Source organism: Patiria miniata, unplaced genomic scaffold (genome assembly GCF_015706575.1).
Source record: "Patiria miniata isolate m_02_andy unplaced genomic scaffold, ASM1570657v1 HiC_scaffold_10, whole genome shotgun sequence".
Classification (NCBI taxonomy): Eukaryota; Metazoa; Echinodermata; class Asteroidea; order Valvatida; family Asterinidae; genus Patiria; species Patiria miniata.
This window is the reverse complement of record NW_024037048.1, coordinates 10,052,270-10,065,868: the sequence shown is the minus strand read 5'-3', so window position 1 is coordinate 10,065,868 and position 13,599 is coordinate 10,052,270. Positions and strand designations below refer to the sequence as shown.

The window sequence follows — 13,599 nt, the reverse complement described above, 5'->3', positions numbered from 1 at the left end:
TGACCATGCATTACTGTCAAAACTTATAAGAAGTCGAAAAATTATGTCGAAACAGAATTGGAAAACGTAGATATTAAAATTTAGTGATATTAAACAACCCAGAGAGAAAAAATACCCTAGTGCTGTATATTTTGGTGGCCGAATTTGTTTTTTTGGGGGGTGGGGCGGGGGCGGGGATCGGGCTGGCAATTTAATTGCACGTTGAATCATGGAGGAAGTGCTATTTAATTATTTTTATTTATCACTACTGATAAAGTAGAGAAAATAAATACTTCGTTGGTCAATTTTAACCCTCAAAATCGTCACAACATCACGAAGTAGCCCCACCCACAACAACAGTTTGAGGTGTATGTCTATTTTGGGAATGACATCATCTATCCTATCGACGTTTCTGATTGGCTGCTAAATATAGCACAGGGCTTCCACTTTAAAACTGGAGGTTCCCAAAATGGAGCAACACTTCCAACACATCCGTCTACAAAAACACGGATTTTGGCCGCTTCCCTTCAGAATCTGGAAGTGCAACCAGTTCGAAAACATCACTAACACCTTTGGCGTAACTTGAGGCTACAAAAATGTTGCTCGATGTGTACATTAAGTTGACTTCGGGTCGTGTTTTCCACATGCCCGTGTCGGCCTACGAGACGGTACGAGCCGTGTGCGAGAAGGTCGCGACGGAGGAAGGGGTGTCTGCGAGCTGTTTACGGCTGAAATACACGGGCAAGGTGCTCAACAAAGATCACACCATGGACTATCTCGGAGTTCGACCGGAGACTATTCTAAAAGCTGACGTAAGTCTGTTGATTGGCGAATTTCATTTGAGTAATATGTCAGAAACTTAACTTTATTACTTGGTATGCATTCATGACTATTTTAGGCGAAGTAAAAAAAAAAAACATGTTTAGCGTCCCCGCCCGCTTCCTTTTTAGAGGCCGCCTCCTTTTTTTTTTTTTTTTTTTTTTTTTTTTAAAAGACAAAAATTGATAAATTTTAACGATCTCTGACGAAAGAAATCGTATTTTTAGACTTTTATACCGTGTATAAAGCTGTGGAAATAGTCAATGAGTCCAAGTGGCGGCCATTTTGGAAAAAGCTGGTAACCATCTTGAAAAATAGCCCGGCCGCGTTGTCTTGAAAAATGTGTCGGGCGGCCATTTTGAAGAAAAAAAAAAAAAAAAAAAAGGGCCTCCTCTTTCCTTTTTGTCAAAGAGGCAGGACGCTAAACATGTTTTTTTTTTTATTTTGCCTTATGATTGAGGTTTTTTTTTATTGTAAACATGTTGGATAAAGACATGAAAGAGGAAGATTAAGTTATACATATTTTGTTACTAATCTGATAATTGTTGGTCTATGTCTCCACGGTTTTCAATTTTCAAGGGAATATTTGCAAACATCCAAAAACAAAACTAGGCTTCCAAATTATCACGAAGTTACCTGTAGTACTACTGGACTATGATTTGATATTTGATAGACACTGGTACGACAGTCCAAAGCATCCTGTCAAATCATGGCATTGGTGTGCTGTCAGTTTCACGAAAAGTGCTATTTTTGTATCTATTTCCAACGCTGGTCGGACAACATTTTTACAAAATAATGTCGTGTTAGGATGCAACATTCTTTCCCGAGCATCATTTCATTTATTTGTCAGAAATATTAAACTTTAAGTGCAACTTCTAAAGAGTTTTAAGTTATAAAAAAAAATGTTTGTAATTGTGTTTTCTAATACTACTAGTCTGAAGACTGTCATTTTTCAGTTTTTGACGATATGTTTATTTGTTGCACTGGTGTCAAATGGAAACAAACGCTACCAAAATATCCTGAAAATGCTAAAACTGTTACATTTAGTGTTAGGCCCCTTGATTTATTCATTTTATTATATTTATAGGCCTATAATTTTCCCGTATATATTTTGGTCTTTTCATTGGAAAGAGTGTAGTATCCAGTGCTACCTCAGCTGTTGCGTACAAAGTCTGTGGACATGATGGAGAGTCAAGAAAGTATTTTCTAACAAAATTGGAAATGTTTCTCTGTCCCAGATTCATGTCTTTTCATTTGCAATATTTTTTACAATGACTGACTTTTGTCTAGATGTAAGGAAAAAAGTGGCGTCATGTTGCAACATTCTGTCCTTTTTTATTTAAGATATTTAAATTCAGAAAATATCGACAAGAGTTTGGACATGGTGTTCGTGTGTGCAGTGACTCAGATTTGTGTCAAATCGCACGTACACGTAGTTCATTTCCTATAGTTTGTCAGCAAGGATATCCTGTAGATTTACGCATGCTTCACAGGAAGTTGAAGAGGAAGTCCAGTAACAAGGGCGAAGGCCATCAGGGCCCAATTTCACGGCGCTGCTAAGCACACGATTTTCTGCTAACAGAGCCTTCGTCTATTTCACGGAGACTGTAAGCATAAGCACAGCAAAAGGCACGCTTACTTCAGAGGAAAAATTTGCTTAACTTAGTGACGTAACAATAGAAATCTCCATGCACGCGCGACCGTTAGCACGTCCACGCCGTGAAATAGTGCTTAAGGTTAGCAAATTTTCTGCTATGCTAAACACAACTTTTCTGCTAACTGTTAAGCAGCGCCGGAAAATTGGGCCCAGGCCTTGAAAGGTTTTGAACTCAAACTTGGATGTGTGTGTTAACGGATGTGACGTTTAAACATTTAAACAAAAACAATTCTAAATTCATTTACAAATTTTCAAAAAATGTTTAAACGAAAACCCGAATTATAAAGAAGGGACCTACCCTGTATGTTCACCCAGTCTTCCTTTGATTTAAAGGGAAAATACAACATTTGCAAACATCAAAAAATAAAACTACCAAATCATTTTGAAATACCTTGCTGGACTGTTAGTGAATGACAGTGTAAAGCATCCTGTAAAATCATGGCACCTGGTATACTGTCATTTTCAAGAAAAGTGCTATTTTTGTATCAATTTCCAATGCTGATCAGCCGATCAGCGTTGGAAAAAACTGGTTTTTTTTCAAATACTGGCCCCAATTGACCATCGCACTTGTTTGCAATCGATTACACACCTATGAACGGGTACAAGCCAGCTAGACTGGTTCCCTGACCTAACAATTCCCCAATGTATTTAAACTGCTCTGTTTCTTCTTATATGGAGTCAGGGAACCAGGCTACAGGAAAATGATTGTTTTTCTTGGTTTTATAGCATTTTCGAACTCAAAACCTCAAAAAAGTCAGTGTAACTATATTTCTTATATATTTCCAACCCCCCAATTCCATCCATTTCTGAAAATTACAGCAAAAGCAAATGATGTATATTCCCTTTAAACCTGCATAGCACCTTTTTAATTTACAAAACCTTCAAAGTACTTTATTACTTAACTTGATTACATTTGGGGCACACGGTTAAGTTTTTACTTTTTCAATGACTACCACTGCTTTTTTATCATGTCAATGACGCTGGTCTGCAAACATAATGAACATGCATTAGCCTTTGTGAATGGCTAAACGTTTAAAACGTTGAAAAACGGTTCTTAAATTTTTTTCTAAACGTTAACAAATTTAAACGCAAAGTCACATCCTTAGTGTGGGTCACTAAGGAATCCAACATAAAAGATCCTTCATTGTTAGAAGTTAAACAAAACCAGCGGAAGAAAATAAGGTCGGAAAAAATGAAGGAAGCCGGCGTTTTTTTCGTCTTCTTTTTGTCCCCCAAAAGATGGCGGATTTTCCAAGATGGTAGATGGATTCTTCTATTTTTCTCGACTCTTTTGCTGATCTACAAAATTGTGTCCTAAGAAGCCGTAGTCCTTTCTACATGCCAGCTACAAATTCATTGGAAACAAATAAAAAGACAATATATTGACAATTATGTGCAAAATGTATTGCAAATGTATAAATTGAAGAGAGAAAAAAAGGGGGAAAATGGAGGCGGGCGGGAAAAAGGAAGTGAAAGGGACTTTAGAGAAACTTGGCCTACATTTGTAATTCTACTTATTTTTAACCTTCTGTGTTCAGGTGTTTTGACAAATAATTGATGAATATTTTAGAATGAAATTTTTTAAATACAATAGGTGGACTGACAATAAGTGGCATTCAAAAAAACCCAAATATTTGAAACCGCCTTTTTTTTTGGTGGGGTGACTCTTTCGGGGGGGGGGGGGGGGGGGGGGGGGGGGGGGGGGGGCATGCCACCATCCCCCCCCCCCAAACAAAATTCCACTCCATGCATATTTGAACTTGCTGAGTTCAGGCAAAAGTCTTAAAGTGACATTCTGAAGGATTTATTTCTTTTTTTTTCTCCTGCAGATCATACAAACAAAGTCTCTGACGATCCTCATCAAATGCCCCACCGGTGAGACGATTCCCCTCACGATCCAAAACATCACCACGCTGTCCGAAATCATCGCAAGAATCAAAGACAAGCAAAACAAGCAGGGACCAACCGACAGCAAAATCTACAAACTGAAAGTAAGTCAGTTTTCAAATACTGCAATGAAATTATAGCCATTTCCTGATACATTTAAAATGTGAAAATGTGAGCGGAGTTGAAATCAAGTCTCCCAATTTCTGCAAATTTTAATTTTTTTTCTACAAATTTCACTATTTCTAAATTTTCCCCTTTCGTCTTTGATTGTGCTTAATTATGTGTGACAGCTAAGTTATTATATTTTAATACTCTGACATTGTCAGGAAATAAGAATTCTTATTTCATGAGTTCCTCAATCAAACACAGCCAAATAAAGTGGTGAGAGCCCCTTTAGCCTGGGTCAAACTACCCTAAAAGTCTTAGCCAAACCCCAGCCCTCTGACAAGAACCACATGTTTGTCCCTATAGTGAGTCTCGTCCAAATATTTGGGACTCTCAACATTAGAGTCCCAAAAGTTAAGGTACTGAAAACATGCAATACAAGAAACTAGACTGGCACATGAAACAACCCGTCCAACAACTCTTCAGTACTGCGTCACTCAACTGTCAGCTGACTGTGCCAAAAGAAATATCTAGGATGTCGGGTACTAGGTCACTATTTCTACACATTTCTCCATAGTCAGGTACCAGACTAATGACAATGAATGAAGAATTCAGTCTTGTCAAACAGTTGGACCATGGATGGACATGTACCAGTCTAGTCTTTAGCCTCATTTTGAAATCACTTGACTTCCCTCTCATGTACAAGCCACTGCCAAATATTGAAGAAAAGTTCCCTTTAAAAATTGATTTGATTCTTCAAACTTGGTTGGTGAAATACTGAGGACCTTTTCTTTGCCCAATGAAAGTTTTAGAGACGTTTACTGGCTAAAGAGTGAGTAAATTTGGCCTGATCTTCTTTTGCATCGTTTTGAGAACTTAACCCTCAACATTTTCCGTGATAGCCTCTAAAAAAATTTTTTCCGCGACCCGAGCTGTTATGACTTTTTAGCTTCGAGCTTTGCGCATCTTTTGATACCAAAAACATAAAAAATCGGACCACTGGTTGCCGCGTAGCGAAAAATTTTCCGGCGCTATGCGCCGTGAAAACTGAATTTTCGCATATACGTCGTGTACACAGAGCAGAATTGCCATTCGTACATATGAATAATTAATTAGCCATAATTCCAAAACCCTTTGACCTATAGTCATGAAATTTCTTGGGTATGTTTAGGAAGAGTTGCTCTATGCATGTGCCGAGTTTCAAAATTTTTCGTCACTCGATGGCCGAGATCTTAGGGGGGGGACGGAATCCGCCCCCCCCCCACCCGGCTGAGAGATGGTCAAAATAACCCGGCCCCTTTAGGGTTAAGGTCTCAGTCTGTTGTGAGTCTAGCCGGCCTAAACTGTACTGGTACCTGAATTATACTGCAAACTAGAAATAAAAATGTATGACGATGACTTTCAAATATTTTTTTTTTTTGCAGCTGAAAGGCAAGTTCTTGTCCGGAGATAGAACTCTCGCTGAGGACCTTGGGATCGAAGATGAAGGGGTGTTGGAGCTCGTGGAGCAAGCTGCTGCAGCAACCTACAACGAGGAAGAAGTTGTCGAAGAAGAGTTGGATCAAGCAACTCTCGATGTAAGAACTTGTTTATGATGTCCTATTTGTTTGAGTTTCAAACCGGAAATAGTGTAATTTTTAAATTGACATTTGTCGAGCAACGCTTATGTTATTCACTCTTGAATGAAACATTGAACACTTTTTTTTTCACAAAGTTTGGCGATCGTGTATCTACGGGCCCGGTTTCTATAAGGGATCAAAATCCACTTTAAATTATTTGACCTACCAAACTAGTTGGCGACATTAAAGAGGTTGTGGAATGCTCGAAGACATTTCTGTCATTTTTCGGGTATATGTAGCCTAAGGTGTGATGAAATAAAAACGACTATTGTTTCTGTCATAAGAAGAGTACAAAAGGTACTTTTGAGAGCTGTTTTTCAAGTCCTGTCAAGCCTGTTTCGACCCGAACGTGCAATTTGTGTAAAAGTCGTCGTTGTGGGCAGCAAACAAAACACAGTAAATCGTGACGTAATAAACAGGACTCCCGATGCAGAGTAGCATAAACGAGTCCTGTTTATTACGTCACGATTTAGTGTGTTTTGTTTGCTGCCCGCAACGACGACTTTTACACAAATTGCACGTTCGGGTCGAAACAGGACCTGAAAAATAGCTCTCAAAAGTAACCTTTGTACTCATTTCATGACAGAAACAATAGTCGTTTTTATTTCATCACACCAGCATTCCACAACCTCTTATAACATACAGGTATGTCATAGATAAAGGGCAGGGTTTTGAATTTTTGAGGGAACTTTGGGGGTAAAATGACGATGACAACTACAAAACGCAACACGAAAATAAAGATGGCGATCGCCGCGCAATGTATCGTGAGCACGCACGTCATGCTGCACGGCACCAACAGGCCTGTAAACCGCGTAGGAAAATCATCATTTTTACCCCAAGAAACTGTTCAAAAATTACCAAAAAGGTGGCATTACATAGAGAAAAGTCTGTTTTAGGTTGACAATGTCATTTTTAGTAATAAAAAAATTCTTGATTCTAATTTGATCGAAACAAAACAGGGGCCCTACAAAAATACAAGATTGAATTATTTGTTGCCTTACAATAAATTCAGTTGTCTTACAATGTAGGCTAGACTGGTTCCAGACTCCTATGAGGATCAATGCTGTAGGGACCAGGAACCAATTTGCTTGAAGGGCGGATCTTTTTATGCACAAAAGCAACCAAAAAATACGTGCCTTTTCTGGAAGTTATCATAAGATGGAATATTGCGTCGTGGTGATATAAATCCCGTTAGCTCGGTTGTCAAGTGGTAAGACATCTGCACTAGAAAGCAGGAGGTCGTGGGTTCGAGTCCCACCCAAGTGATTTTTTCAAACTTTCACTCGGGAGGTGACACACTGAGTATACGGTGTTTGAATGTCGTTGAAGGGCAAAACCTAATTTGTTTTTCTGGAAGTTGACGCATATGCCCGAAGTAGTTGAAATTTTGTCAGAAAAAAAAAAAGAATTTTAAAAAGCACAACATGTAACACCAACCAGCTCAGAATATGTAGGAAAAGTGTAATTGGGATGTACATTATACAAATAAATGATAATAATTACTTTGGTACAAAATAACCCGATTTTTTTGTGTTTATTTTTGAAGGAGTTGCTGGCCAATTTTGCCGATGGTTTGGACAAGAACCGTAAAGTTGAAGTCGTCTTCTCCTTCGACACAACTGGTAGCATGTATGGATCTCTTAGTGAGGTAGGGTATATAACCATGTGAAATCGTGATGGATTTTGTCCGTGTTTCATCCTGTATGGCAAAATACTACATAATCTTTCTGACTGGGGTTCTCTTGTTTGAACTGGGCATAAGACCTAACTAGTAAAGGTAAAGGGGACGAACCTGTGTTCACAGGATCGGAGTGCCCCTCTCTCTTTCGAAGCGATTGGGCCAGACTCGAGTCCATGAAATGCTGCTGTGGGGGGATCGCCACACCTCCACAGCGAGTCTGTTACCTTCCCAGCATTGAATAATGCCGGTACCCATTTCACACCTGGGTTGAGAGGAGTAATTGAGGTAAAGCACCTTGCTCAAGGGCACAACACGCATGGCCACGGCAGGGCTGGAATACTAGCACTCTGTTTTTGTTAAACTTATCTATAGAGTCTGAAGATGTAGTAAATACTCTACACAATGGTCTTTATCCCATCTCATTTTGATACCCCGGTCCAAAGATACATAAAATGAAAGGACTTGAATTCCAAGTTGGGCCATTTTTCGGATTATCCGGTATCTAATGAAAGGCATTCAACAACATGGTGTGAGAATGCTTTCATTAGATACCAGATGATCTGAGGAGTTAACTCAAACAGATTTTGACCGTCTTTACAAGCTTTGCCGTATAATTTTTAAGCAAAAGGTCCTAATCACACAGAACAAAAAATCCTTTCAAGGGTAAAGAAACACTCTATCATCTCATGGTAATTTTTTACACGAAACAAAAAAAACCTGATTTTCCTCAGAAAAAAAATGTTGTTTTGACTACTACATTTTTTGAGAGAAACGCTATATTTCTAACTTCATTGCTGAGACAAAGTACCTGACTGACTGAGTCAGACTGACTGTGGTGTACACATACACAGTGGGCCAGATTTAGCCCATTATGGGGTAATCCTATACAATAGCACTGCCCGGCTCTGTTCACCAGCCAACAACCAGGTGACAGTCAGGTCAGGTCAGGTTGGTCAGTCTCGCAAAACTATACAAGATGAATTGATGTGTCAGAAAATAGTAAGAAAATGGTTGCTTGTGCCGAGCAGCGAGAACGTAGTTTAATAATAGTCCACATTTTCCAATTATGGGCATACATTTTTTTCAATGGGCCAATTAGGCCAAGTTTCCATATAATCCTCACCCCTACTATACACCACAAGCCTGTAGACTCCCAATGGCAAGACCCTAGCCACTCTAGAGTAAGGAGTGTTGAAAGACAGAAGCCAAGATGGCACCTAATGCCTTTGTGCAGTAATTGGAGATCTAGTGGCCAACCCGTAAGTGCTGCCGATCTCTTTGTGTCAGCCCCTCCTGCCGCCCAGAGCTCAAACAGGTTGTAAACAATCCCTGGCCATGTGAATGACCTATATTTTGTGCATGTACAGGCATGCCAGGGTTATTGACCTATAAACACATGTGGTGATAAAAGTCTCCACGTGGATCCACTGTGTGATTTTTTTTTAAAAGCTGCTCCGAGGGTTAACCAATTTCATACACATACTAAATTATTGATAACTGTAAATAATTAGAATTTTTGTCTACTTCTTAGGTGAGAAATAAGCTTGATACCACTGTTTCCCGCCTGCTGAGGGATATTCCAAGCATACGGATCGGCATCATGTCGCACGGCGACTACTGCGATCAGAACATCTACGTGATTCGCTCTATCGACCTGACCTCCAACACGGACGACCTGCTAGGTTACATCAACAACGTCCCGCGGACCGGGGGCGAGGGCCCTTATGCAGTAAGTTCAGCCAGTGGATTCGAACCCGTGACCCTTCATTTGCGAGTCAGTGTTCTCATCAAATGCAGTTGGTACTGGACGCAACAGTTAACATGAATTGCAAGTTTGTAACAGCAGCACCCAATTTCATGACGCATATTAGTGCTGCGACACGTCGTATCCCTACGACGCGTCGCAGCTGCAACGCGTCCTGCGATCCATTTCACAAGACACGTCGTGAGTGCGACGCATCCTAGATGTATGTATAGAACAACACGGTGACTGTTGTACGTACTTGTACAGTAAATAGTCGTCTGATATTCAGCAAAGACTTATCAGATCTCAGTTTTTGTCAGTTTTTAAAATGTAAAACAAAATGGCGGACTTGTGATGCAGTTTTAAAGGAGACAAGCTCTCAGTGGACTGTATCTTCATTGAAATTTCAACTTGAATATTCCAGGTTACACATGTAATTCATAATTATTCAGTGCGTTGTTTTCACCACAAGTGTTGGATGTATAATTCCCTTTACATAATTTCATTTACATGGCGCTTGAACCGGCCTAATGCTCTTTGTCTTCACAACTCAAAAACATGATCGGTAACAAAAACGTGTGATTGTTTCTTTGTCGTTTCTGTTTTCCAGTGCTATGAGTGGGTGTTGCATAAGGCCCAGGAACTGTCGTGGAGTGAAGACGCGGCGAAGGCACTCGTCATCATCGGAGATGTTAAACCCCACGCCGTCAGCCACACAGACCAGCGGATTAATTGGCACGAAGAGCTGGACAAACTCTGCAAAATGGACGTCAAGGTATGTTCATTTAAAACTTAGAGGTTTGATTGAAATTTTAAAAAACTGATTTATCCAGGTTTGGGTCCGGGAGGGGAACGGATAACTTATTTCAGAACAAGTCGCCCAATATGTTTTTGGAAGCAAAAATGGTTAGAAAGGGGGCGGGGGGGGGGGGGGGGAGGGGGGTAGGTGCTGCCACCCTTGTAACAAGTATATTGGGAACATGTTGCCGGGAAGGGGGGGGGGACATTTTCTGGGAATTTGAGAAAATTTGTGATGCGATCAAGCTTAATGAGTCGTTTGTCGACCCCGGTCAACATTTTTTTGTAACAGATTTGAAAAGAGCACAATCTTAGTGTTACTGCTGTGAAAATCATATGCTGATACCATCTTTAGTTAAAAAATTATGGAAGTCGGAACACTAAGAGATGTGATGAAGTTATGTGATGAAGTGGCCCTATTTTGGCCTGTATCTCCAAATGAAAATTCCCGACAAACGACTCATGTAGCTTGATCGCATCACATTTGGAGACTTTTCAGACAAGATAATGCCCCCTTTTGTAGAACCATACCACACTTACAAATATCCCGAATAAGATCCAATTTGTATTCTTTTCTTTTTTTGTTCGCATGTGAAGATCTACGGAGTCCAAGTTACGAACTACGGCTCTGACAAGTACTTCTACAAGGAAATGGCTGCAAGGTCAAACGGAGCTTACATCAAGTTCCAACATTTCAACTATCTGACGGACATGTTCCTCGCTGGTAAGTTACTCAAGATTGTTGGGTTGTTTCGTCGGAGGGCATTGCCTTGTGCACAGGCCATTTAGAAAAAAAACAACTTAAAATTGATAACACCCCAAAAAACTGGCACCGCTCACACTGCAAAGCTATCACACATTTTCCAACTCTAGATGTGCATACATGTACCTTGCCAAAAATCACTGAGCATTGCTCGTTTCGATCATTTGATACCGGTGGCCCAATTTTGGAACCGAAGCTGATGGCCTATCAGTACTGAAATGTCTTGGCAGAATTTTTTATTTGGATGTTTATCGTTTTCTCTCCCGCACAGTTTGTTATCGTGAAGCAGGGGAGGAGCAACTCCAGCAGTATGCTGAGGAGGTGAAACAGGAAGGCAGGATGACCGAGGAACTGACAGACATGTTCACGCAGCTGGAGGAAAACCCAACGAAATCGGCAATGGAGAAAAGCGAAGACGACACAGAGGAAAACAAAGAGGATGATGTGAGTAGCTTGAAGGTTTCTCGTCAATTGTGGACCATTCGTGCTACTTAGGCCAAAAAAAGTCTCCGGTTTCTGGTATGCGCACGCGTCGTCGTGGCCATGAAAAAGGTTTTTTTTCAATGAAAGATGATGTCTCAAAACCGCCAAACTCACTGGTTTGACTGGAATCCTGCTGCTGCACACTTTTAACGTGTTTTTTGATGGGGTTACGATTGAGAATAAGCTTTATGTGGCCTCTCTGGACTCCCATATATTTGCAGTAAGTTTAGTCGGGCACCATTTGCAGTCATCAGCCGACATTTGAAGAAAAGAAAAAAAGTAAAAAAAAAAAAAAAAACGCGTCGCCACACCACTTTTTGTGCAAGCTCCATACCAAAAACCGGAGACTTTATTTTTTTTGCCTTATCCCAAGTATAAAGACTGGATAGCAGATGACCATACACCAGTCACATAGTTGAATTTGCATTTTGACCAGTTCGCCCCCGATATTCTTCCAAAAATGGCCGTCGCTATACATGCAAGAAAATTGTTCACTTACATTCAGCATGCACTTTATCAAGAGTTAATAATAATACCGGAGTCTTATATAGCGCACGTATCTACCAACAATGAGGTACACAAGGCGCTGGAAATTATGTCTATTTTTAAAGACAGGTAAATGAAGTTTATGAGAAATGTGAGACCCATTATGTAGCACCTACAAGGTGCTGTGGTGCATATTGCAGCCACTGCCAGAAACACCGGGGCAAACCCCTTCTGTTAGCGAAGGGTGTTACTGGATTCTTTAACGTGCATCACACAACACTGGGGACCTACGGCTTTACGTCCCATCCGAAGGACGGAGCAATAGTGGTAAAGTGCCTTGCTCAAGAGCACAAGCACCATGTTCCCACGGTCAGGATTCGAACCCATGTACCACGGCACACGAGTCGAACACCATAACAATTAGACCACAGCAGATATTAATCCCACCACTAAAGATTTCTAGACAATATACATTAGTTGTGCAAAAAGTTGCACTTGAACTGATTTTTCATTGCCGCATGTGCTGTATTTCAATCATTCAGGGCCCTAGGTATGTGCAAGAACCATGGTGGGACCCCGAGTTGGACCACGGACAGCCCGTCTACACCTACTCACTAGAAGAGGACTGCTGGACACGTTTTGGCACGTCTTTCTCCACACCAGGTAATGTCATGTGATTGGAGGTTGTGTAGTCATGTGACTGCAGTCATGTGACCGCAATCATAATCGTTTCATAATGATGTGTGGTGCTTATATAGTGCTATATAATATTATATTTTAAGGTATTGTGAAATTCACTGAACAAAAGTAGAAGTGCCATGCTTGCATGCGTTCTTAAAGACAACGTGCGCACACATTTTGATAGCCCTATTGTTGAAGAAGCCCAGAGTGCGTGCGTACTACCCTTGAGCGCAACTCATGTGGGCCTGGTGCCGCCAGGGAGTTAGGTCCTTTGTTGAAAACGGTCCTCTATCGTACGGTTATGTGCTATGGGAGAGTGTTATATTACAGGAACAAAGGGAAACACAAAGCATTGTCCTCGAGAGTATAGTAAAACATGACTGTATGTACCTGTATGCAATTTGTTTCTAATGGTCAATTTGGAAAACAAATTAGGCAACTGAATATCGTACACCAATGATATTGTCCATTCAGTCTTTAATGTTCCATGGTTCATTTGCATATCTGTAATTTATTCAGTATTCCTAATGCGGTGTGTTCTGATTGGTTCCCTTGCAGCTGCTGGCTCCGCCCAGCTCAACAACCAGACGGGATCAAGAATCAGGCGAAGTATGAGATGGAAAGGCAAGAAAGGAAGCAAGCGATGTGCAATCATGTGAAACAAACGTGGACAGAAATTTTTTTCTAAAGGACATGAAGTCAAATAATTTAATTTTTGTTTAAGACCATTTTTCATGTATCTCTTTTTTTAAAGTGTTCGTGCTGAATATGGTTGAAAAAATTGATGTAAGGCCAAAAAAAAAAATATTCGGTCTCTGGTCAGACCAAAGTTCCGGAATTGAACATGTACATTAGTGTCCTCCATAATTTGCCTTGGTGCTTTCGATCATTTGCCTT

The 13,599-nt window shown here is 40.4% G+C and overlaps 1 protein-coding gene across 1 annotated transcript; it reads left to right on the top strand.

Annotated features, from left to right (window-relative positions):
• The first annotated feature begins 429 nt into the window (after positions 1-429).
• LOC119737613 lies at positions 430-13,507 on the top strand. Its single transcript, XM_038212076.1, has 10 exons — positions 430-791; positions 4,285-4,446; positions 5,872-6,024; positions 7,613-7,714; positions 9,279-9,476; positions 10,102-10,266; positions 10,887-11,013; positions 11,324-11,496; positions 12,564-12,684; positions 13,261-13,507. The coding sequence occupies exons 1-10, from the start codon at positions 576-578 to the stop codon at positions 13,359-13,361; spliced, it is 1,518 nt and encodes a 505-aa protein (XP_038068004.1). The 5' UTR covers positions 430-575; the 3' UTR covers positions 13,362-13,507.
• The last annotated feature ends 92 nt before the right edge of the window (positions 13,508-13,599 follow it).